This window comes from Pongo pygmaeus, chromosome 22 (genome assembly GCF_028885625.2).
Source record: "Pongo pygmaeus isolate AG05252 chromosome 22, NHGRI_mPonPyg2-v2.0_pri, whole genome shotgun sequence".
NCBI lineage: Eukaryota > Metazoa > Chordata > Mammalia > Primates > Hominidae > Pongo > Pongo pygmaeus.
Window position 1 is genome coordinate 47,642,092 of NC_072395.2, and position 22,366 is coordinate 47,664,457.

At 42.7% G+C, this 22,366-nt stretch overlaps 1 protein-coding gene across 8 annotated transcripts in view; it reads right to left on the reverse strand.

Moving 5' to 3' along the window:
• Positions 1-15,720: 15,720 nt before the first annotated feature.
• RUNX1 (RUNX family transcription factor 1) overlaps positions 15,721-22,366 on the reverse strand; it is a 260,858-nt gene continuing 254,212 nt past the window's right edge. For 6 of the 8 annotated variants that reach the window (XM_063659698.1, XM_063659701.1, XM_063659700.1 and 3 more), the window contains one exon: positions 19,894-20,506. In XM_063659698.1, coding sequence (XP_063515768.1) covers positions 20,031-20,506 — 476 coding nt within the window. In that variant the 3' untranslated portion in view covers positions 19,894-20,030. Of the gene's footprint in view, positions 20,507-22,366 lie in introns of all 8 variants that reach the window. The other 2 variants (XM_054468831.2, XM_054468825.2) reach the window with 2 other exon arrangements.

Genomic DNA, 22,366 nt, shown 5'->3' on the forward strand with positions numbered 1-22,366 from the left:
TTTGGGACAACTTGTTACAAATCAGTAGATAGCTAATACATATTTATTGCCTTATTTGGAGTAATTTTTTATTCCTTTACTCTGCTAAATGTTTGTTGATTATACCTTCTTTTAGTGGTTACTCTAAATTACAACATGCATCTTTGACATTAAAATCTAATGTAAATTAATACCTTTTAAATCACTCATGGACAAGGCAAAGTCCATAGGATACTTTGTTTTTTCCTGCCTGTAGGGTTACTTTTATCACATATTTTAATTCTCTGTCTATTTTTAAGCCTCACAAGACATTTTTAGTGTTTCATACTGTTGTATTTTACCATCTCCATTGCTCGTCATTCCTTCTTGCAGTGTACATTTCCATAGAAAATCATTTTGCTTCTTCTCAAATAATTCTTTTTATAATTTTTCTGTATTGCAATACTACTGGTGACAAATTTTCTGTTTTTGTTGATCTGAAACTGTCTTTATTCTTTATTTTAAAATATATTTTCACTGAGTAAAGAGTTCTGTTTGTAGTTATTTTCTTTTAGCACTTTGAAGACGCCACTCCATTATTTTCTGACTTCTACTTTTTCTGTTTAGAAGTCATTTATCTTACACTTGCTCTTTGAAGATAATATGTCTTTTTTCTTTTCTCTGGCTTTAAGAGTTTTTTCTGTGCTTTTCGTTTTCTTTTTTTTCTTTCTTTTTTTTTTTTTTTTGAGACGGACTCTCGCTCTGTCGCCCAGGCTGGAGTGCAGTAGCGCAATCTCGGCTCACTGCAAGCTCTGCCTCCCAGGTTCACGCCGTTCTCCTGTCTCAGCCTCCCGAGTAGCTGGGACTACAGGCGCCCGCCACCACGCCCGGCTAATTTTTTGTATTTTTAGTAGAGATGGGGTTTCACCGTGTTAGCCAGGATGGTCTCGATCTCCTGAACTCATGAACCACCCGCCTTGGCCTCCCAAAGTGCTGGGATTACAGGAGTGAGCCACCGTGCCTGGCCATGTTTTTGGTTTTCAATGCAGTTTTACTATGATGTACTTAGATGTAGTTTTCTTAGTACAGTCATGCATCGTATAACCATGTTTCAGTCAATGACAGACCACTTACACAGCAGAGGTCCTATAAGATTGTAATGGAGCATAAACAGAAACCTGATGTATGGCACTTGATGTTGGCATTACAAATCAAGTAGGGGAAATGATTGATATTCAGTATTGGTGCTGAGACATTTGGTTTTTCATATGAAAAAAATATGTGTGTGTGTGTGTGTATGTAACTAAAAATATGTATATATCCAGGTTTATGTAAGTACACACTAACACACTATGAGGTTCACACAATGACAAAATTGCCTAATGCTATATTTCTCAGAACCTGTCCTGTCATTAAGTGACACATGACTGTATTTATCCTGCTTGGTGTTTTTAGCACTTTTTAAACTGTGGCTTGTTACCTTTCAGTAGTTGTGGAAACTCCTTGGCTATCATCTCTTTGAACATTGTTCCTACCTATTCTCATTCTCCTCTCCTGGAATTTTGAATACATACCTTTCATCATGTAACCTTACATCTCTTTCATTTCTTTTTGTATGTTTCTGTATGTACCATTTATAAACAAAACAAAACTATTTCTGGTTATTCCTCTGACTGAGGATTAATTAATTAATGATCTTCCAGTTCATTAATTCCTTTTTCAGCTTTCTCTCACTTACCATTATATTCATTCATTAATTTCTTAATTTCAGTTCAAGCATTTTTCAGTTGTGGAATGTCCACTTTCTTCTTTTTATAGGTTCAAGTTCTCTGCTGAGGGTTTCCACATAGCCATCTAATTTCTTGGATTTATTAATCACAATATTTTAAACTAAATGTCTGATAAATCCTGTGAGGCTGTTCCTTTTCTCTGTTGATTTCTCTCAGTTTTCTGTTATGCATTCATGTTTCCTGGTGTATGAAGTAATTTGCAATTAAACACAAAGCATTTTGTATAAAAATTGTTGAGATAATTTGCAGCTCTGTATGCTTTGAGGTCAGTTGGGTTTGGAATGACTTGCCTATGCAGATATTGGGGTGATTAGAGTCTGAGTTACAGTACTTGTGAGGCTGTTCTCCCAAGTATAGCTCTTTGAACACCCCAGTGGAAAGCCTGTGCTCTTTACCAGCACCTCTTTTCTTTGGAGCGTCCTTCACTCCAATTTTGTTCCTGCCCCCTTTAAGACATGCGGAAGTTTCTTAGCTTCTCAGCATCTTTCTGAGAAACAGAAAATGCCTTGAGGAGAAAAATAAAGTAATGGACGTATGTCAGACTTATCTCACTTCTCACTTCTTTTTAACTTTCCTTTTTTCGCCAAGATATTGGCCCCTGAAGTCCTTGCTACTTTGGTTTGATGTCTCCAAACACACACATACACACACACACACACACACACACAGAGAAGTGATTTAAAATTGTTAATTTTTCTCTGTGTGAGTGTTAATTTGCAACACACTATTCCACCACCATCGATGGAGGTAGAAATCTTTCAAAACCTACTTTCCACATACCAAATACATAACTCCACCTAACTTTAGGGCAGGCAACCTGGTATGCTTCTGAGAACCAGTTCTGTGAACACACAGATCACGCTTATGATTTCAGCAAGTGCATCAATTTAAACTAAAAGTTTAAGATGTTTAATTTCTTTTTCCTCATTTTATTATTTCTCTTATTTGTTCTATAGTCATCTTAATCTGTGTAAGAAATACTGAAGCTCTCCAAAAGTTCAAATTTGAATCCAATGCTGAATTTAAAGGTGTTGCCCCAAAAAACATAAGGTAAATAAGCAAGGATTGTCACTGTTAACCTGTTATGCAATATGACCTGGTCCCCAGGCTACATAATTTTAGAGTCATTCTTTACATTTCAAGCTCTGCAAGCACTTGGAGAAGTAGTGTTCTTTGGACTCTTACTTCTTCCTGACTTTGTGATGTTCTCTTTTGTCAATGTGACGAACCAATTTTGAATCAGAGGTAATGGCATCTTCAGAATGACATGTATGGTGGGCTCAGACTTGTACCCTTTAAAACTCAGCTCCAGTAAAGGGAGATTCTGAGCATTTTAACATGTCGGAAATTGAGTTGTATCCTGCATTAAAGGCATTTCTTTATACGAACTGTAGGATTCTGTTAAGACAGAAATGGGGAGAGCTAATGGGCTATTCTGAAAGAACTACCCATTAAACGGTAAAGTACAGTATGTTTTAAAGTGACAAACCCAAGAGCTGAAAATGACTCTTTGATCTTTAAAAGGCTCATAAACGGTGGCAGTGTACTCACAGACCTATATTTATGTATTCAAATATTGGGAGGAAATCCAAGTAGAGTCTCAAGACTGCGGGACTTTGCAATTTAGACAAAAAGAGGCCAGGGAGGAGGGCAATTAAATCAAACTTTTTACAGCATAAAGCAAGCTTTCTTCCCTCCTTGTTAATCAATGAACTAGAATCTTGGTAAGGGCTTGCTTTTTAAGTGGGGTTTGAGCCAATCTTTACACAGATGTGAGGTATTTGTGAAGAAAGAAAGAGACAATTGAAACCAAAACCAATAGTGTTTTGTTTTTGAATTAAATTTGTGGTTAGTGCCATCCTCTTTTACTTTGATGAAGGGTCTCTAACCATCTCCTACTCCTCAGTGCCCACACACATATCCCCGTTGCCTGGTATTGAAACCATTAGCCACATCCGGGGGACTAATCTATGGACAACATGCCTATAGCCTCTGTTTCATGGAACAACCCGAGAGGGCTCATAAACAACTGCAGGGACATTGTAAGGGCTTTGAGGATGGTGGTTGTTAAGAAACATTCAAAGAAAGTCAGATCACCATGTGACTTACACTGATGAATACTTTCAGCCTCAGTGGCACGTTGGTGTCTTCCTCTGGCCCAAATGATGCAACAGAAATAAATTCTACCTTGCGTAGAAGAACCACAAGCTCTGGAATGTGGAATCCGAAACTTTTCTACCTGGTTCCCCTGGTGACCACAGGTATTTAATAGTCACATTACAGATTAGTTTATGGGATTCCAAGAGGACTATGGACCAAAGCAAACTCAGTTGATCCAAAACTGAGTTTTGATCACGTTAGCAGTCTACTTGAACCAAATTTTGTGAATGACAAAATAAATATGCATACTTTAACCACCTACGCTAATAAATAGAACAACTGAATCCCAGAATTCCCCGTCCCTCCCTCTGCTACCAAATGTAACCAAGGATCCTAAATTTTGTGTTAATCATTTCCCTAGTTTTTTTTTTAATATCTACATATGCTCCCTAAAAAATTCCTTATGTAGTTTTGCTTGCTTTTGAACTTCATATAAATAGAATCATACTCTATGTACTGTTCTAATTTTTTCACCATAACTTACCTTGCTCTATGTAATGGTAGGCCACTCTTTTTTTTTTTTTTTTTTTTGAGACAGTTTCACTCTTGTCACCCAGGCTGGAGTGCAATGGCATGATCTCAACTCGCTGCAGCCTCCACCTCCCGGTTTTAGTGATTCTCCTGTCTCAGCCTCCTGAGTAGCTGGGATTACCCACCATCATGCCCGGCTACTTTTTGTATTTTTAGTAGAGACGGGGTTTCACCGTATTGGTCAGGCTGGTCTGGAACTCCTGACCTCAGGTGATCCACCTGCCTTGGCCTCCTGAAGTGCTGGGATTTCAGGCGTGAGCCTCTGCACCCAGCCCATTCCTTTATATCTCTATATACTATTCCACTGCAAGAATGTAACACGACTTATTATCTATTCTTCTGTTGTGGACATTTGGGTTGTTTCCAGTTTTTGCTATTATAATAAGTGCTGCTGTAAGCATTTGCATACATCTTCGGGTACACATGAAAGGAGTTTGTAAAGTATTTTTCTAGTAGTGGAAAATACTACTAGAAATAGTCTTAGGAATATACTAGGACTTATTATGTATGTGTTCAGTTTTTTAGGAGTAACGTCAGATTATTTTTCCAATTGGTAATATCTATTTATACTCCCACCTGCAAAGTGTGAGAGTTGTCATCGCTCTTCATCCTCTCTGACATTTTCTATTGTCTTCCTTTTCATTTTTCCCTTTTATTTCAGTAGCTAACTGAGATGGATATCTAAAAATCTGTTTCTTACACGTGTGGAAGCTGACACTTGGAAATTTCAAGTCATTTGACTATGTTTATAGAGCACAGGTTCTGGAAATGTGACATGTGTCAGGGAGCATGTCACCCAAAACCAATTCATAGAACACCTGCCTAATGATTGATCACCATGGCCAATTCTCTTAAAATTAATCTCTTTGAAAGTTTCACATCTGTAAGCTCTTCATGTAAAACTAAACACAAGTTAACATAATTGATTAAAACTAACTAAAAAGTATTAACCAAATTTTGAGAAAAGTATCTTTAGAAAATCTGACTTAAAAGTCTCTCATTTATTCACAAGGAAAAATGACACTTGCTATATTCTAAATGTGTGCATACCCTCTACACTCATATACTGAAATCCTAACCTCCAAAGCGAGTATCAGGAGGTGGGGCATTTGGGAGGTGATTAGGTTATGAAAGTGGAGGTCTCATGAATGGGGTTAGTACCCTTATAAATGAGGCCCAAGGTAACTCTTTCACCCTTTGCACCATGCAAAGACAAAGCAAGAAGTCAACTGTTCATAACTCAGACAGCATCCTCACCAGAACCCAACCATGTTGCCACTCTGATCTTGAACTTCCCAACCTCCAGAACTGAGAGAAAAAATTCCTATCGTTTATAAGCCACTCAGTCTATGATACTTTGTTATAACAGCCCCAATGGACTAAGACAACACCAAAATATTTTTTAAAAATTCATTATTTACAAAACACTGCAAATTGGATGACTGCTTATCAAAGATTTAAAAGAGAGAGAGGCCCATATATATTGAATATTTTAAAAAGCAAGATGGCAAATGAAAATGGCACATGGAAAACACTGCAAAAACCTCTAAAGTTGGATGAAATTTTAAGGGCATTTGTCAGGCACATGGATCACAGTCAAAGTGGTTTCTAACAAATCCACCTAGACATTTTAGGGTTGTTAGAAACTTGGGGCAGAGTTGCGGATGAACTAGCAGGGGAAGCACCTTATGGTAGATGCTAGTGCTACCCTCACACCTCCCCTCGCTGCCTCATTATTTTGTAGTCCTTGAATACCCTGAAGGGCCCTTAAGAATCTGGAAGGAATCAAAATCTGAAAGAAGATAAAGCACTTTTACCCCTGGTCAGTGCTTCTGCCAAAGATGACTCATAGAAGTCATATGAAGTCATAGAAGATGACTCAAAGACATATATGTGTATGTCAGTTATAATTAGGTTTGTTTGCAGTGACAGAGAACCCCACATTTGAATGGTTTATGTGAGAAATAGATGTTTAATTTCTTTCATGGTAGATGAATCCAGACACAAGCAATCCAGGGTTGGGATGGGGCCTCCACAAAGACACCGGGCCAGGCTCCTCCTAACACCATCTACCCTTCTAGGGATGTGGTGCTCTTTGTCTAATCATCACCTCTTCATTTCAGGCAGTAGGGCTGGGGCAGAGATGGAGAATGGGCAAAGCATGTAAACTTTAAAGAAAGTTTTCTGGAAGCTGCCATAGCCACCTTTATTTAGATAACATTGGCCAGAAATTTGTCACATGGGATGCCAAACTGTGAGAAGGCTGGGTGGTGTGGTCTTTCTTCCAGGCAGTCATGTCCCCAAGGGAATCTACGACTAAGGAAAACAGATATTGGGGTAGGCAACTAGAAATTTTTACCTCTCTAAAGTTCTTTAATGGAAGAAAGGTACAAGTATTTCAGCTATATAAATCCTATTGCTTTTGTAGGTTTTAACACGCAAGGCATTCTGTTTGACAATCAAACTCAAGGCATGCATAGGCTTAGTGAACCCCTCCCTCCATTCTTCACTGCCAGGTGATGTAGGCAGAAGGTGGAGCCAACACTCAGCCCACTGCCCATCAGCAGTAAGACCAAAGGAAGAGGAAATTCCTCACCTATCAACATGGACAATGAGACCATAGGGAGGAAAGTTCAAGGGTCTTCTGGCTTTGCAAAGAGTCGGCTCTGGATCTCTGAATACGTGTTGGAAGATGGATACTGCTTTCCTGCTAAGTCCGTGTATATGGCTCTCATGCAGCTAAGTCCGTGTATATGGCTCTCATGCAGCATTCCTGACAAAGGCAGAGCAGTTTTTCTTCAGCTACCATAGTTTCCACCTGGGTGGATTCTTCATAGTTGTACCTGGAAGAAATCTTGAAGAGCACTGAGTTCAGGGTTCCCTTCTGCCCCACTATCAGAATGGGGTTCCTAGATAAACTTGCCCCTCTCCAAATTTTCATCTCAGAGAATGGCCATTTCATGCTTCTAGTTGTTTAGGCCCCAAACCGTATGTTTCTAATGCACCATATGATATGGTTTGGATTTGTGTCCCTGCCCAAATCTTACGTCAAATCATAATCACCAGTGTTGGAGGAGGGGCCTGGCAGAAGATGACTCGGATCATGGGGGCAGACGTCCCCCTTGCTGTTCTCGTGATAGTGAGTTCTCATGAGATCTGTTTTTTGTTGTTGTTGTTGTTTGTTTTGTTTTGTTTTGAGACAGGTTCTCACTCTGTCATCCAGGCTGGAGTGCAGTGTGGTGTGATAGCTCATTGCAACCTCAACCTCCTTGGCTCAAGTGATCCTCCCACCTCAGCCTCCCAAATAGCTGGGACCACAGGCATCTGCCACCATGCCTGGCTAAATTATTTTTGCTTTTTTTTTTTTTTTTTTTTGTAGAGACATGTTTTGCCATGTTGCCAGACTGAGATCTGGTTGTTTAAAAGTGTGTAGCATCTCCTCCTTTTCCCCTTCCCCCTTCTCCCAGCATGTAGGACGTGCCTACTTCCTCTTCACCTTCCAGCACAGCTGTAAGTTTTCTGAGGTCTCCCTAGCCATGCTTCCTCTGCAGCCTGCAGAACTGTGAGTCAATTAAACCTCTTTTCTTTATAAATTACCCAGGCTCAGGTAGTTCTTTACAGCAACGTGAGAACGAACTAATACACCATATCTAATCCATCAGCACATCCTATTGGATCTACTTTCAGAATAGATTCAGAATCCAACCACTTCTTACCTCTGCCACTGCAATAATCTCCTACATGGAGGTCCCAGTGGGTGAATGGGAACTGAAACCCAACCCTGCTCCACTGGCTGAGCTGTGTACCTTTCTCCAAGTCTGCATCCACCTGGAAGAAGGGGCACCCTTTTCTATGTATACCAAGATGCTCTCTACAGGCATCTAGCAACTTCCCAGTAGTTCGTGTTACCTCTCTGCTCAAAACCCTCTCACTCAGAAGAAACGCCAAAATCTCACAATGGCAGCTCTATGGAACTTGGCCCAGGTACCTCTGTGATGCCATGTCCTTCAGCCACACTGGCCTTCCAGCAAGCTCCGCCTTTCCACTCACTATTCCTTTTGCCTAAATTGGCTAACTTTCTCACATCCTTCCAGTTTCTTCACAGGGGGTCCTTCCCTGGATTGTAGCACCCCAACCCTGGTGTGTCCATCTCTTTGGCCCTCCATAGCCACATCCTCATCTACTGTGCCTAAAATTGTGTCCCCTAAAAGTTATATTCAAGACTTAACTCCTAAGACCTGTGGCTGTGACCTTATTTGGAAATAAGGTGTTTCCAGATATAATCAAGATGAGGTCTTACAATCAAGATGAATCAAGGTGGATTCAGGTGGGCCTAATCCAAGGACTGGCATCCTGGTTAGAACAGAGAAATTTGGACGTAGAGACCCCCAGGGGAGAATGCCCTAAGGAAGGAGGCGGCAATGGGAGCGACGCATCGAGGCGAGCGTCCTAGTCCATTTGTGTTGATAAAATACCTGAGAGTGGGCAATTTATAAACAATAGAATTGTATTTTCTCACAGATCTGGAGGCTGGGATGTCCAAGGCACTTGTGGGTTTGGTGTCTAACAAGAGCTCAGTCTTTGTTTCCAAGATGATGCCTCGTTGCTACCAGAGAGGATGGATGCTGTGTCTTACATGGTGGAAGGCACAAAAGGGTAAAAATGGTCCTGGCAAGTTCCCTCCAGCCCTTTGTAAGACACTGATACCATTCATGAGGGCTCTATCCTCATGACCTAACCACTTCCTAAAGGCCCTACTTCTGCCACTACTGCCACATTGGTGATTACGTTTCAACATAGGAATTTTGGGGGACACATTTAGACCGTAGCAGCAAGGAACACAAAGGATTGCAGAATCCATCAGAAATGGAGAAGGAGAAAGACCTGGAACAAATTCTCCCTCAGAGCCTTCAGAAGGAATCCACCCTGCTGACACCTTGATCTTAGACTTCTGGCCTCCATAACTGTGACACAATACATTTCTGTAGTTTTAAGCCACCAAGTTTGTGGTTCTTTGTTATATTAGCCCTAGAGGAAACAATTACCCCATCCACCATACAATATGTTACTTATTAATTTGCTTAGGGTCTGCCTCCCCATTAGGAGGGAGAGGATTCTGTCTGTGTTTATTGCCACGTCTCCTGTGGCTGGCATGGGGCCTGAGACAGAGTAGATGCCACAAATACTTCCTGGAAAAGTGAATAAAAGTTCACTCAGCTGAACCTGGTATGTGGGTCTCCCAGCACCTCCTGTGGCCATTTCTGCTGCATCCTCCACCGCTCCCACCTACAGTGGGTGACTGACTCTTCAGTGACAGAGGAGCTGCACACAGTTGGCGAAACACATCTCATGTGGATGTCTGAACCTAGTGCCTGCCCAGGCTGCTAGATACCTGAGACTGTGATATGGTTTGGCTGTAATCCCACCCAACTCTCATCTCGAATTGTAGCTCCCATAATTCCTACATGTTTTGGGAGGAACCTGGTGGGAGATAACTGAATCATGGGGGGCGGTTCCCCCATACTTTCCTTGTGGTAGTGAATAAATCCCACAAGATCTGATGGTTTTATAAGGGGTTCCCCCTTTCTCATTTTCTCTCTTGCGGCCGCCATGTAGGAAGTGCCTTTAGCCTTCTGCCATGATTGTGAGGCCTCCCCAGCCATGTGCAACTGTGAGTCCGTTCAACCTCTTTTTCTTTATAAATTACCCAGTCTCGGGTATGTTTTTGTCAGCAGCATGAAAACAGACCAATACAGACTGGTATCTAGAAACTCACAGATCTTACGCAGTTCTTCCCACCAGAGATGTGGTTCTTTTCTCTGGAACTAGGACACAGGGAGAGTGTGAGTTATTCTAGGGCATGATCTGGGTCTTACTCACTTTGGAATCCCCAGTAATAGGCAGATAGAAAGCACAGGACAGAGAGCTGTTGAACGAATTACTGGGTAATAATTGCTTATATTTTTTAGAGCATTCATAAGGTAGCAGGCACTGTTCAAAGAACTTGGCGTGCTTCAATGCATGTCAACCTCACAATAAACCTATTATCTCAATTTTACAGACTGGGAAAGTGAGATGCAGAGGTATTTTGCAATGCGCCCACAGAACCCCAGCGAGCCCGTGGTGGAGTTACAACTGTGCCTCAGGGAGCATTCTCAGGCAGCATTCTCTTATGCTTTACCATCTCACAGATGATAAGGTTTCATTCAAGGACTTAAAACAGCAACCTGGAGGGAGCATTCTCAGTGGCTGGTAGATGCCATTTGTACTGAGCAGGACAATTAAGCCCAATTCTGGAAAAATTCTGCTTTCTCTATTCAATGCATTTTATAAATGTCTTCACTCAGCAAATTTACCCTACTAATTATGTTTTGCTTGGTGATCATGGTATGTCATTAGCATTCCTTCAGCACACACTGACTGATGGGGAAGAGATGTTGGGTGACCCAGGCAAGCCAAACAGGATTAAAGCCTGCTGTCTCACCAGGTGGATAATCCACTTTGAACGCTTGAGAGGGGAGTGTTGAGATCACACTCCTGCCCATGGGACATTTTTCTGGGAAATAAAATCAGTGACAAACACGATGCTTGAACACTCACATTGACTCTAGGGTGCAGGCTGAGCTCATCTGGTGCAGGGGAGTAATGCAGAGGAGAGGCCTGAGTCGGCGCCAGGCACAGGAAGGGGATGCAGGATGCATCACAGTCCATGCCTCTTAGGAGAAAATCTGGGCCTTCTCCGTGGCTGTGTCTCTATTAATTTGCTAAGGCTGCCCAAATAAAGCACCACACACGGGCAGCTTACATAACAGGAATTTATTCTCAGTTCTGGAGGCCGGCAGTCTGAGATCAAGGTGTCAGCGCATCTGGTTCCTTCTGACGACTGTGCAGGAGAATCTGTTCCAGGCCTCTCCCTGAACTTCTGGGGGTCGCTGGCCATATTTGGCATTCCTTGGCTTATAGAAGCAATACTCCAATTTCTGCCTTCATCTGCATGTGGCATTCTCCTTGCATGCGTGCTTCTGTGGCCACATTTTTCCTTTTTATAAGGATACCAGTCATGTTGGAGGTCTAACCTACTCCTTGGTGACCTCATCTTAACTAATTATATCTGCAACAAACCTATTTCCAAATTAGGTCACATTCTGAGGTCCTGGGGGTTAGGACTTTAACATATGAATTTTAAGAGGACACAATCTAACCCATAACAGTAACTTTGTCCCTCTCTCTCTTTTAACACAATAATGACCCTATGCAGGGATATTTCTAGGTGTCTACTGTCTGTGTGTGTGTGGTAGGGGGACTTCTAGTACTTTTTTGGATTAATGTTGACAGATAGCAACCTGAGGCTAGGAAGCAATTTGGGGCCGTGACTTAGAGCAAAGCTAGTAAGCTTTCTCAGGAATTTGAACCCAGAATTTCATCCCCATGGCACTTTAATCCAGTACATTTAATGGCTCAGATGACCCTGGCCAGCCTGGTGCTCTAAGCAGCTGACCTAACAGCGTGTGCATGCGTGTATGCACGTGCGTATGTTATGTGCATATATAAGTGCGTACACATGATGTTGGACACAGAAATATCTCTGAGAACTGTCCCTTTATCACCCTTCAGATATGATTATTCTCAGCTTGCTTAGTTGCAGTGTTTCTTAATTTGCATCTCCTAACACTCTCATACATTTCTCCCGAAGTGCATATGCAAAGAGCTTCAACCTCAATGTCAACCTGGTCATCTTACCATGATTTCTAGGAAAAAATGTGTGTAATTGGTTCATACCCTCCTTCTGTACAGATTACAATTCTCCTTCTGCCTTTTGAAAGCAAATGTCACCTATTTATTAAATGAAAACCTCCATCTGCCTTTTGAAAGCAAATGTCACCTATTTATTAAAGTCCTCCCCAACTTGTTCAGGTTGAGTTTCACTAGTACCTTTCTGGAGTTTTTTATACCTACGTTATAGCCCCATATGCTATACTTTGGTGGTCTGTTTACCTGTCTGTAAGACTGTCTGCATAATTCATGGGCCTTGTGCAAAATAAGAATTCAGGGACTCTTGTTAAAGAAATTATTAAGAATTTCAAGATGGGTCAGGCGTGGTGGCTCATGCCTGTAATCCCAACACTTTGGGAGGTCGAGGTGAGCAGATCATGAGGTCAGGAGTTCGAGACCAGCCTGGCCAACATGGCGAAACCCTGTCTCTACTAAAAATACAAAAATTAGCTGGGCATGGTGGTGTGTGCCTGTAATTCCAGCTACTTGGGAGGCTGAGGCAGGAGAATCACTTGAACCTGGGAGGCAGAGGTTGCTGTGAGCCAAGATCGCACCGTTGCACTTCAGCCTGGGAAATAGAATGAGACTCCGTCTCAAAAAAAGAAAAAAAAAAAATTAAGATGGAGGTAGCAGAATCGTATAGGAAGTGTGGGGTCCTTGTAAGAGTGTGGTCCATAAACTTGGCCTTGTCTGTCTGCCTGGTTCATGGATTGTGACTATCCTCAGTTCCCTAGTGCCCATCATTCAACAAATATTAGATGAATAAATGAATCAATATGTGAATGACTGTAAGAATAAGCTTTTGATGAAAGGCAGCCATTTGTAAGCAAGACATTGCTGCTTTTAATTGTCTGCAGAAAGCCTCACAGAATCACTGAGGTGAGAGGAAAAAAAGTGTCTGCATGCAATTATTTGTAATAACAAATAATCATGCTTTGTATGCGTGTAAGACTTTTCATGTTCAAAACACTTTCAAAACATTAATTAATTCTTACAACAGCATCAATGAAATTGAAACTAGAAGGAGAATTTGAGGTATGCAAAATTTAATTACCAGTATTAAAATTTGCCACACAACTCACACTCCTCCCACTGGGCCAGGAAACACATTCCATACCATCTCCTCTCCCTCTGAAAAAAACATGAACATGAGAACTTAGTTCTATTATATCAGTCAGGAAGGAGGCAAAACTATCTGCCGAGAAACCCCAAGGGGTGGGGAGAGGTATTTATACATCTGAGGGAGGGTTGCGTTTATTCATCTGTGAGTTCCCTTTAGATTCTGGGATTTAGGATTCTGGGAACCCAGGTAAGCATCGTCATGACCACAGGATGGGCTCATTTTGAATAAAGATGTGGGGAATTCTGTGAGGTTATAAGATAAACCCCAGCTAGTTCTTTCCCCCTACCCCCAAGAAATGGTGGTGACTTCTTGGAATCCTGAGTCACATTGGGAAACTGGGGGGGACTTTGTCTACATTATTGGAGTGTGGGTGTGAAAGCTTGGCCTTATACAAAGACAGCCCAAAGTGGGCAATGTGGAGCTGCTTCTAGAGCCCTGAACGTTCTGAACTTTTGGATCCTCCAGGCTGGAGGGGTGGGGGCAGGTATTGGTGCACCTTAGCTGGGGAGGAGCTGCCTGTCCTCTCTGGAGCAGAGAGAGCCTTCACACGGAGGACACCTGGGCTCTGTTTCCCATGAGGCATGAGGCCACTGGGTGGGGGGTGTCCTAGTGTTCTCAGCCAAGGACTCCTGCCTCCTGAAGGAAACGAGAGCATAGCTCCACATTTCCTAAGTGGGGCTGGGCATCATGACTTCCTTCCAAAGGGGACAGTGAAAAGTTGGGGGAGATAAAAGGGTAACTTTCTGGAAGAGAGATATAACAAACGCTACTTCAGCCAGGCGATCAAGGTCAACATCAAAGCACAAATGTTTGTTGTTTTCTTCTTCAGGCCTAGGTTTCTCCTCTGAAATAACTTGAGCTCTTCGGAAGGTACAAAATCTCTCTGACATTAAAGTTTGGTTTAACAACTGGATACAGACGTGGTAATCAAGCATCTCACTGACAAGCTTCTGTTTTCTTCTTCTTTGTGCACGGCCATGTCCATGTACAGCCTGATCCTACCCGTTTCCCACCTGTGCTCAGGAGCCGTGACTTCTAGGTCACATCCTTTCTTGCTGACCCCACTTTGGTTCCTGACATTTTTTTGTGGTCCTCCTGCAGATCATTTAAGATCAATGTTCAAGCGAACTAAATATGGCCTGAGAAGGACTCCATATTCCTACATTTGAGTCCTGTGGATGAACTGTAACCTAGCTTAATGGTCAGACAAAATTAAAAACCTAACTTAATAGTATGCACCTGTAACAATAGCTGAGGGTTGGTCAATCCCAGCGGTCATAATTCAACCACTCATAGGTTGCTGAATGTTCAAACTGTGTTCAAATAAGGCAAATGCCAAGCTGTAACCAATCTCACCATATCTGTACCTCACTTCCGATTCTTGTACGTCACTTTACCTTTTTGATCTATAAATTTGTTCTGACCATGAGGCACCCCTGGAGTCTCCATGAATCTGCTGTGTTCCTGGGGGCTGCCCGATTCACAAGTTGTCCATTGCTCAGTTAAACTCCTTCGAACTTGATTCAGCTGAAGATTTTCTTCTATCATCAGTCATGAGGTCCCATGAGACAGCAGTGACAGAATTGGAAGATACTTTAGACAGTAATTCTTGGTGGGAAGATACCTTGAGTTGAACCCAGAGTCTTGAAACTAAAATACTAAAGATACTTTGCACAGGGGTGGTGGTGAGAGAAGTATTTCTTTTATAAAACTCCCAACCACTACCCAAGCCTGATTCCTGTAATGTACAGCAATGAAGGCAAATGAAGATGCCTGGCCTTAGGTTGAACATACACTCCTTTCCACTTTGGGTTTGCTAGTGTCACGTAACTCTTTTTAGTTTCTTTATTATTATTTTTGAGATGGAGTCTCGCTCTGTCGCCCAGGCTAGAGTGCAGTGGTGTGATCTCGGCTCACTGCAACCTCCACCTCCTGGGTTCACGCCATTCTTCTGCCTCAGCCTCCTGAGTAGTTGGGATTACAGGCGCCCGCCACCACGCCAGGCTAATTTTTTATATTTTTAGTAGAGACAGAGTTTCACCGTGTTAGCCAGGATGGTCGCGATCTGACCTCATGATCCGCCCGCCTCGGCCTCCCAAAGTGCTGGGATTACAGGCGTGAGCCACCGCGCTGGCCTATTATTATTTTTTAAAACAAGCATTAAAACATGCTTCAGTGCTCTTTCATATGCAAAGAAGCAACCCTGGGAGCCTGCGCCTTTTCCAGGCCCTCGTGCCTTCAGAAGCCAGAGTGTGCTAGGAGCACTGGGGGTGAGGGCATAGCTTCAGCCTGAAGCTGTTCACCGGAGGTATCTTCCTAGTGTGTGCAGTGGGCTTTACTCGGTTTCCCAGCCCTCCATCTCAGAGAAAGACAAAACCAATTGGATATGGTGTATGTACTTGTCAAACTGTTTATTTGCCATTCACACTGATTATAACACTGGATTTACAGAAGAAACTGTGGTACAAAGAGAGAAAGGCTCTGGTGGCTCCTGAACAGCAGCAGTCCAGCTGCCCTGCTCAGGCTGGGCACGATGAATGCTCCCAGGAGAGGGGAGGCGGCCCACCCGACTGCGTACCGTGGACTGTGGACAGTGCAGTGCCTGCTCTCCTGTGCTATCTAGAAACACCTGGGAGAGAGGGTTCTGGGATATTCTCTCATGTCATCTGGCTGAAGACACCAGCTTGACAGTTCCCCTTTAGGAAGCGTTCGATACGTTTGTACCAGGGAGAAAGAAGCCCACGCATGAATTTTCAGGATGTTTTGTGACCAAACCCAATAATTGCCACACGAATAGACCCTAGGCGGGGGCTGGTTTAAATAGGACCACATTTCCCGTTGCTTTTTCAGTAGATGTGTTATACCGTCATTTCAATTTGAAAGTTTATTTTTTTCCATTGATTTTTATACATCCAGAATAACACAAATAACCAACAGTTCTTTTTCTTTTTTTGCACATTCATTTCCCCTAGAACAAAAAAAGTGAACTTAAAAAAAGTTGGAACCATGCTATTAGCTGTTTACAAAAGTGAATAAGAAGTAGCTCATTTTAAAGTCTAAAATAAACAAAGTAGAAAGAAGCATTTTTTTCCTACAGTATTTAGCAAACCTAAGAAAAAGTCCTTAGAAACACACACAAAAAAAATTGAAAAAAAGTTATAGGCATTAACAATATTTTATAATGAAGCTTAAAATCTATTTACATACATAAATACAATTAACTTTGTTGATGCAACTCTTCTGGAAGGAAAAAAAGAGCCAAATGATCAGCCTTATCAATACTGACCTGGCTAAAAACAAAATTCCCAACAAACACACAAAAATCCCAAAACAAATGTATACGCTAGGGTAAACAAAAAGGCATTTTGTTCAGATGTAAAATATGTTTTGTGAGATTATTGTCAAACAAATTTTAATGTATAAAAGACCCAAACATTTTATTCCCCCCAAAAATAAAAACCAACAAAAATAAAAATCACCAGGACGGAATGTCCCAAGGAAACAGGTATTTCAAGGCAGAAATCTGCAATCCTAGATTGCAGGACATTTGAGTGGAACCATTCATTTCCTTTCTAATCAGAGCATTTTTGTTTATCTGCACAGAAACCCGAGGCAGCAGAAAGGCTGTCTATTTACTCACTGATTGTGATTTGCCCAGGAAAGTTTGCTGGTTTGGACAGCAAGCAGATCCAACATGGTTGGCAATGTCTCTGTTCTGCTGGAAGAAACCCATAAACGGGAGAAAGGCTGACTCACCATGTTCCTTTATGTGAAGGGGGAAGAACTGGACCTTCTTGTGTTCTGAAATTTGGTACTGGGTGGGGGTATGTGCTATCTTCTTAAGAGAACATAGGAAAATGAGGAAGGAGAAAGTGGGGTTTGGAAGATAGAGGAAGAGAGAAAAAGAGGGAGATACTGGAGGGAAGAGAGGGAGGGAAATGTATTTTCAGATAGTGAGAAAAACAGAAAGAACTGAAATATGTGTCCATGTTGAAATTATAAATAGGGACATGAGTAAGCAGTAGAAATGGCTTATTCAATACTTCTCCTGGACCAGACACATGCGGTTATTATATGATTGGCTTAAGGGTCTCATTGATACCTTAACTTTCCTGAGGGCAATGAATAAAAAGATACCTTAATCTACCTGAAGTCAATGAATGCAATTTTTCACACACACACAAAAAAATGTGTTGCGTGAGACCTATCTCCAAAACAACAACGGTTTAATTTTTTTGAAACAACTAAATGCTATATATGCTGGTAAGAGTCTGTGAAACTCTAAATGACCAATCCAGTGAGCCTACAATAGTGACAAGCCCTCTCCACACATGGCTTTGAGAGTAAAGGTTCAATGTGAAAGATTATCTAATCAGAGCGTGAGGCTGGTTTTGAGTTGGAATATCTTCAGGTAACAGAATTAAACTGAAAAACATAATTTTTTCCTTCATTTTTCTCCAGCATTTTTGCAGGTCAGACATGGCAACATGTGCTGAAAAAAACATTTACGTTCAATCTGGGGGAAATGGGCTAATGGTCCTTTTCAGAAATTAAATTTTTACATTTGCTGACATTTTATGGTAATTTAGCTGCAAAAACGTAATATGGAATAATATATGAAACTGAGTTGTGGAGGGAATCCTGTCAAAAATGAAAGTGAATATATTCTGAGTTTGTCCGAGATCTGCTATAGCTCTTCTCTAGATAAGAACGACCTGACAACATAAGCTGCTTTACTCTTTAACTCTTACCAAAGTGCTACTGCATGTGTGTAAAACAAATAATCAATATATATATAAGAAAACTCAAAAACAAGTTGTTTTAAATAAGTCCAGCTGTTTTTGCTGCCTGCAGCCAAAGATTTGCCTAATTTGAATGCTTAAATTTATAAAATAAAAATCAAACACTGTTCTGAAGTCCTGCTTTCAAATACTCTTCAGAGTTGACCTGAAATCGTTTCAACGAATTTTAAGAGGTACGTTAAATAACCACCAGATCATTTGGAGCACACGTGTCAAAATCAGCAGTTAGTATTTATGAGTTGTAAAACAACTGCATTCTGACCAAATCCTCCAATAAAAATAGTGCCATAAAATTTACAGTGACATTGGATACCTTTGAATTGTAGCCACGGACAGTAGTGACATGAATCTTTCCTGTCACACTGGTGCACAGGTAAAAGCCCACATACCCCATAGGGTAGGGTCTCAGCCTGGTGAAAGCAACACAAAGATGTTGCTGAGTGAGCAGCACAGGACAGGGGGTCTTGCACAGGTGGGACCATGTTTTCCCACTTGTCTCCACTGAGGCACACAGAGGCAAATTGACTTCTTGAGGCCTGCTTCTGGTGGGCCCCTAAATTGCTATAATCGTAACCCCTAAATTCATTGATTTGGTTCCTATATAAATGTGGCTCCCCTACACAGTTTACTTTGGCTGTGTTCTGTTACACAGCATCTGTGAAATTATCAGATGACCTTGGGGTGAGCAAATCCCTGGGTAGAAATCAAATCCTCTCCAAAGATGTAATTATTGGCACCTGCCTCAACCCTCTGGAACTACATTGACCTTCTCTGTTTTAAGGAGGAAGTTAGATATGAGACCCTTGTTGAGCCCGGCAGAAAATTCCATACTTCTGATCCCTTGGAGTGACCCTCAGTGTCTAAAAATCCTATTAAAAACATTGCTGCGTGAGCTACTCACTTGTTTGATTAACATGAAAGGGAGTTTAATGTAAACAATACTTCTGGATAACCAAGTGATCACATTACTCATCCTTTTTTTCTAGCCTTCTTCAATGTGATACATTTAACTTTGGCTACTATCAAGAACAAAAAAAATGTAGTACTTGATATTTTTCTTAATATAAGTACATTTAAATAATTAAAAAATTATCAACACATAAATGTCTGAACATCAAGATACATAAATATCTGGGGATTCCTTGTGGGAATACAGTAGTTAAAAATGACCCAAAGCTGTAGCTGTTTCTCAAAAAAAAAAACAAAAAAAACAAACAACTACCCAAAAGTCCAAAAGAAAAGTTAAATAAAACTTACAGAAAAGGGAATCATATTTCTTTCCATGGTCAAAGCAAGAAAGAAGCAAGCTCAATTTATATATATTTATATAAACGTATATAAAAATAAAAACCACCCAAATGCAAATACGCATTCTGCAATTGATAAGGTGCGGAAAAATTAAAAATAAGAATTAGATGCCAAACAGGGCGAGTTGCATCCCTCCTCTCCCCCCACCCCAACCAAAATTCCACACTCTTTGGAATAAACAACTTGGTTAAAAAGTTAAGTCAAGGGTATAAAATCTTTCTTTTTATTCACAGCATTGCTAAATCAGAAGCATTCACAGTTTCCCTCCGGGAATCTTCCTGTTTGCTTTCCAGCGCGTCCCCTAGGTGCTGGGGCTGGTGGACGCCCTCGAGGTGCCTCGGCTCGGACACCTCCGTGAGGGCCTGGGCGCCAGCAGACGGCGGCGGCGTGGGCTTCTGGGCGCAGGAGGCCGCGCGGGCCTGATCTACAGCGAGATCCCGGCCGTCGGGCGCCCTCGGCCCCAGGACGGTGGCCGGGCCCAGGGCCCGGGATCCCGGTGGGCTTGTCGGGAACAGGAGGCCCGGGCGCCCGGAGGAGGAGCCGGCGCCCCGCGGGGCCCAGCCGGGCCGGGCCGGGCCTGGCGCCTCAGTAGGGCCTCCACACGGCCTCCTCCAGGCGCGCGGCGGGCGCCATGTTGGTGGGGGAGTTGCTGTGGCTGCCCTCGGCCTCCACCACGTCGCTCTGGTTCGGGAGGCTGGGGTTGAGCAGCGCGGAGCCGGTGGAGGCGTTGGTGCAGGGCGGCAGGATGCGCGGCGGCGAGCGCTCGCCGCCCACCATGGAGAACTGGTAGGAGCCGGCCGAGGCGCCGTAGTACAGGTGGTAGGAGGGCGAGCTGGCTTGGAACGGGCCGCCCTGCGCTTGCGACGAGCCGGGGTAGGGCGGCGGCAGGTAGGTGTGGTAGCGCGTGGCCGAGCCCATGGCCGACATGCCGATGCCGATGCCCGAGGTGACCGGCGTCGGGGAGTAGGTGAAGGCGCCCGGGTAGTGCATGCGGGGGTCGGAGATGGAGGGCAGCGCGGGGAACTGGCGCGGGTCGCTGAAGGCCGTCAGGTCGGGTGCCGCTGCAGGGCGGGCAAGAGAACAGAGCGGAAGTGAGTAGGGGGTTGCGGAGGCCACAGCTCTTCCCTCTGCCCCTGGGGGCTACCCGGGATGATACCGCCTAGGAGGATGGCAAGCCACCCAGGACGGGGACCAGCTGGGATGCTACTCCCAAGAGGACGAGGATCACCCAGGATGCTATACCCAGGGGGACAGGGACCACCCAGGATGCCACCTCCTGAGATGACGAGGATCACCTAGCATGTCACCTCCCAAGAGGATGAGGACTACCCAGGATGCTATGCCCAGGAGGTCGGGGACCACTCAGGATGCTACCGCCTAGGAGGACAGGGGACACCCAGGATGCTACTGTCCAGGGAGATGGGTTTCTATCAGAATTTACCGCCCAGGAAGATTGGAACCACACAGGATTGCTACCACCTGGGAGGATGGGGGCCACCGAGGCTGCTGCTGCCCAGGGAGAGGGTTTCTACCCCAGAATCTGCCACCCAAAAAGATGAGGTCACTCAGGATGCTATGCCCAGGAGGATGGGGATCAGGAGGCTGCTACTGCCCAGGAGGATGGTATAATATACAGTAATATAATATAGTAATATAGAATATCATGTCATGTAATATGACATGATATATGAAATGATGTAGTATAGCATAATATGTATAGTATAGATATAATATGCAATAGTATATACTATAATATGTATAACGTATATAAAATGTTGATATAATCCCAGGGTTGGCAAACTGCAGCCTGCCAGCCAAATCTGACATTTTTGCATGTCCCAGGAGGTAAGACTGCGTTTTACTTTTTTTAAATGGTTGAAAAAAAATCCAAAAAAGAATACTTCCTGACCTGTTAAAATGACAGGAAATTCAAACTTCAGTGTCCATCCATACTTCGGAACACATCCTCACTCATTCTTTCATGTACTGCCTGTGGCTGCTTTAGAGCTACTACTGTAAAGTCAAGTGGTCAGTATATAGACTGCAGGAGCCACAGAGCAAATATTTATTCTTTTTTTTTTTTTTTTTGGAGACAAAGTCTCACTCTGTCACCGAGGCTGGAGTGCAGTGGTGTGATCTCGGCTCACTGCACCCACCACCTCCTGGGCTCAAGCAATTCTACTGCCTCAGCCTCCTGAGTAGCTGGGATTACAGGCGCCCGCCAGCAGGCCTGGCCAATTTTTGTATTTTTAGTAGAGATGAGATTTCGCCACGTTGGCTAGGCAGGTCTCGAACTCCCGACCTCAAGTGATCCACCTGCCTCAGCCTCCCAAAGTGCTGGGATTACAGGCATGAACAACCGTGCCCAGCCCTAAAATATTTATTCTCTGGCCCCTTACAGAAAAAAGTTTGCTGACCCTCTATTTGAGCAATATACCAATAATAATATAAATCTAATCTGTGATATTAATATAGCAAGTGATAATTTGACACTATATAATGTAAAGGATGCACAAATATGTTACTACTAACACAATATGTTATACATAATATATATCCTAACAATATTAATATATAATAATACATTACACATAGTATTTAGGTTGAATGATAGAAAATTGCCACTTTTATAGGCCTTCGACAGTTGAAAAATTGATAATTTCCTAGTATTTAAGCGAATGCATGGCTCAGTAGCAACTGTTGAGCGAATGTCAGGGAATATCATTACCACTCCTCCTCTCCATATCTACCTTCATACTAGTTCCACAATTTTAGAAACAGTACGGCCTTGAGTTCACCTGGTATTCTCTATTACACACTTCACTGGTCTGTTAACACAAGTAGATGTAGGACCTTGATTTATCTACTCTGTTTTTTGCACATGTGGAAATTTTACCAGAAATTATAAAGCTTTGTCTCTA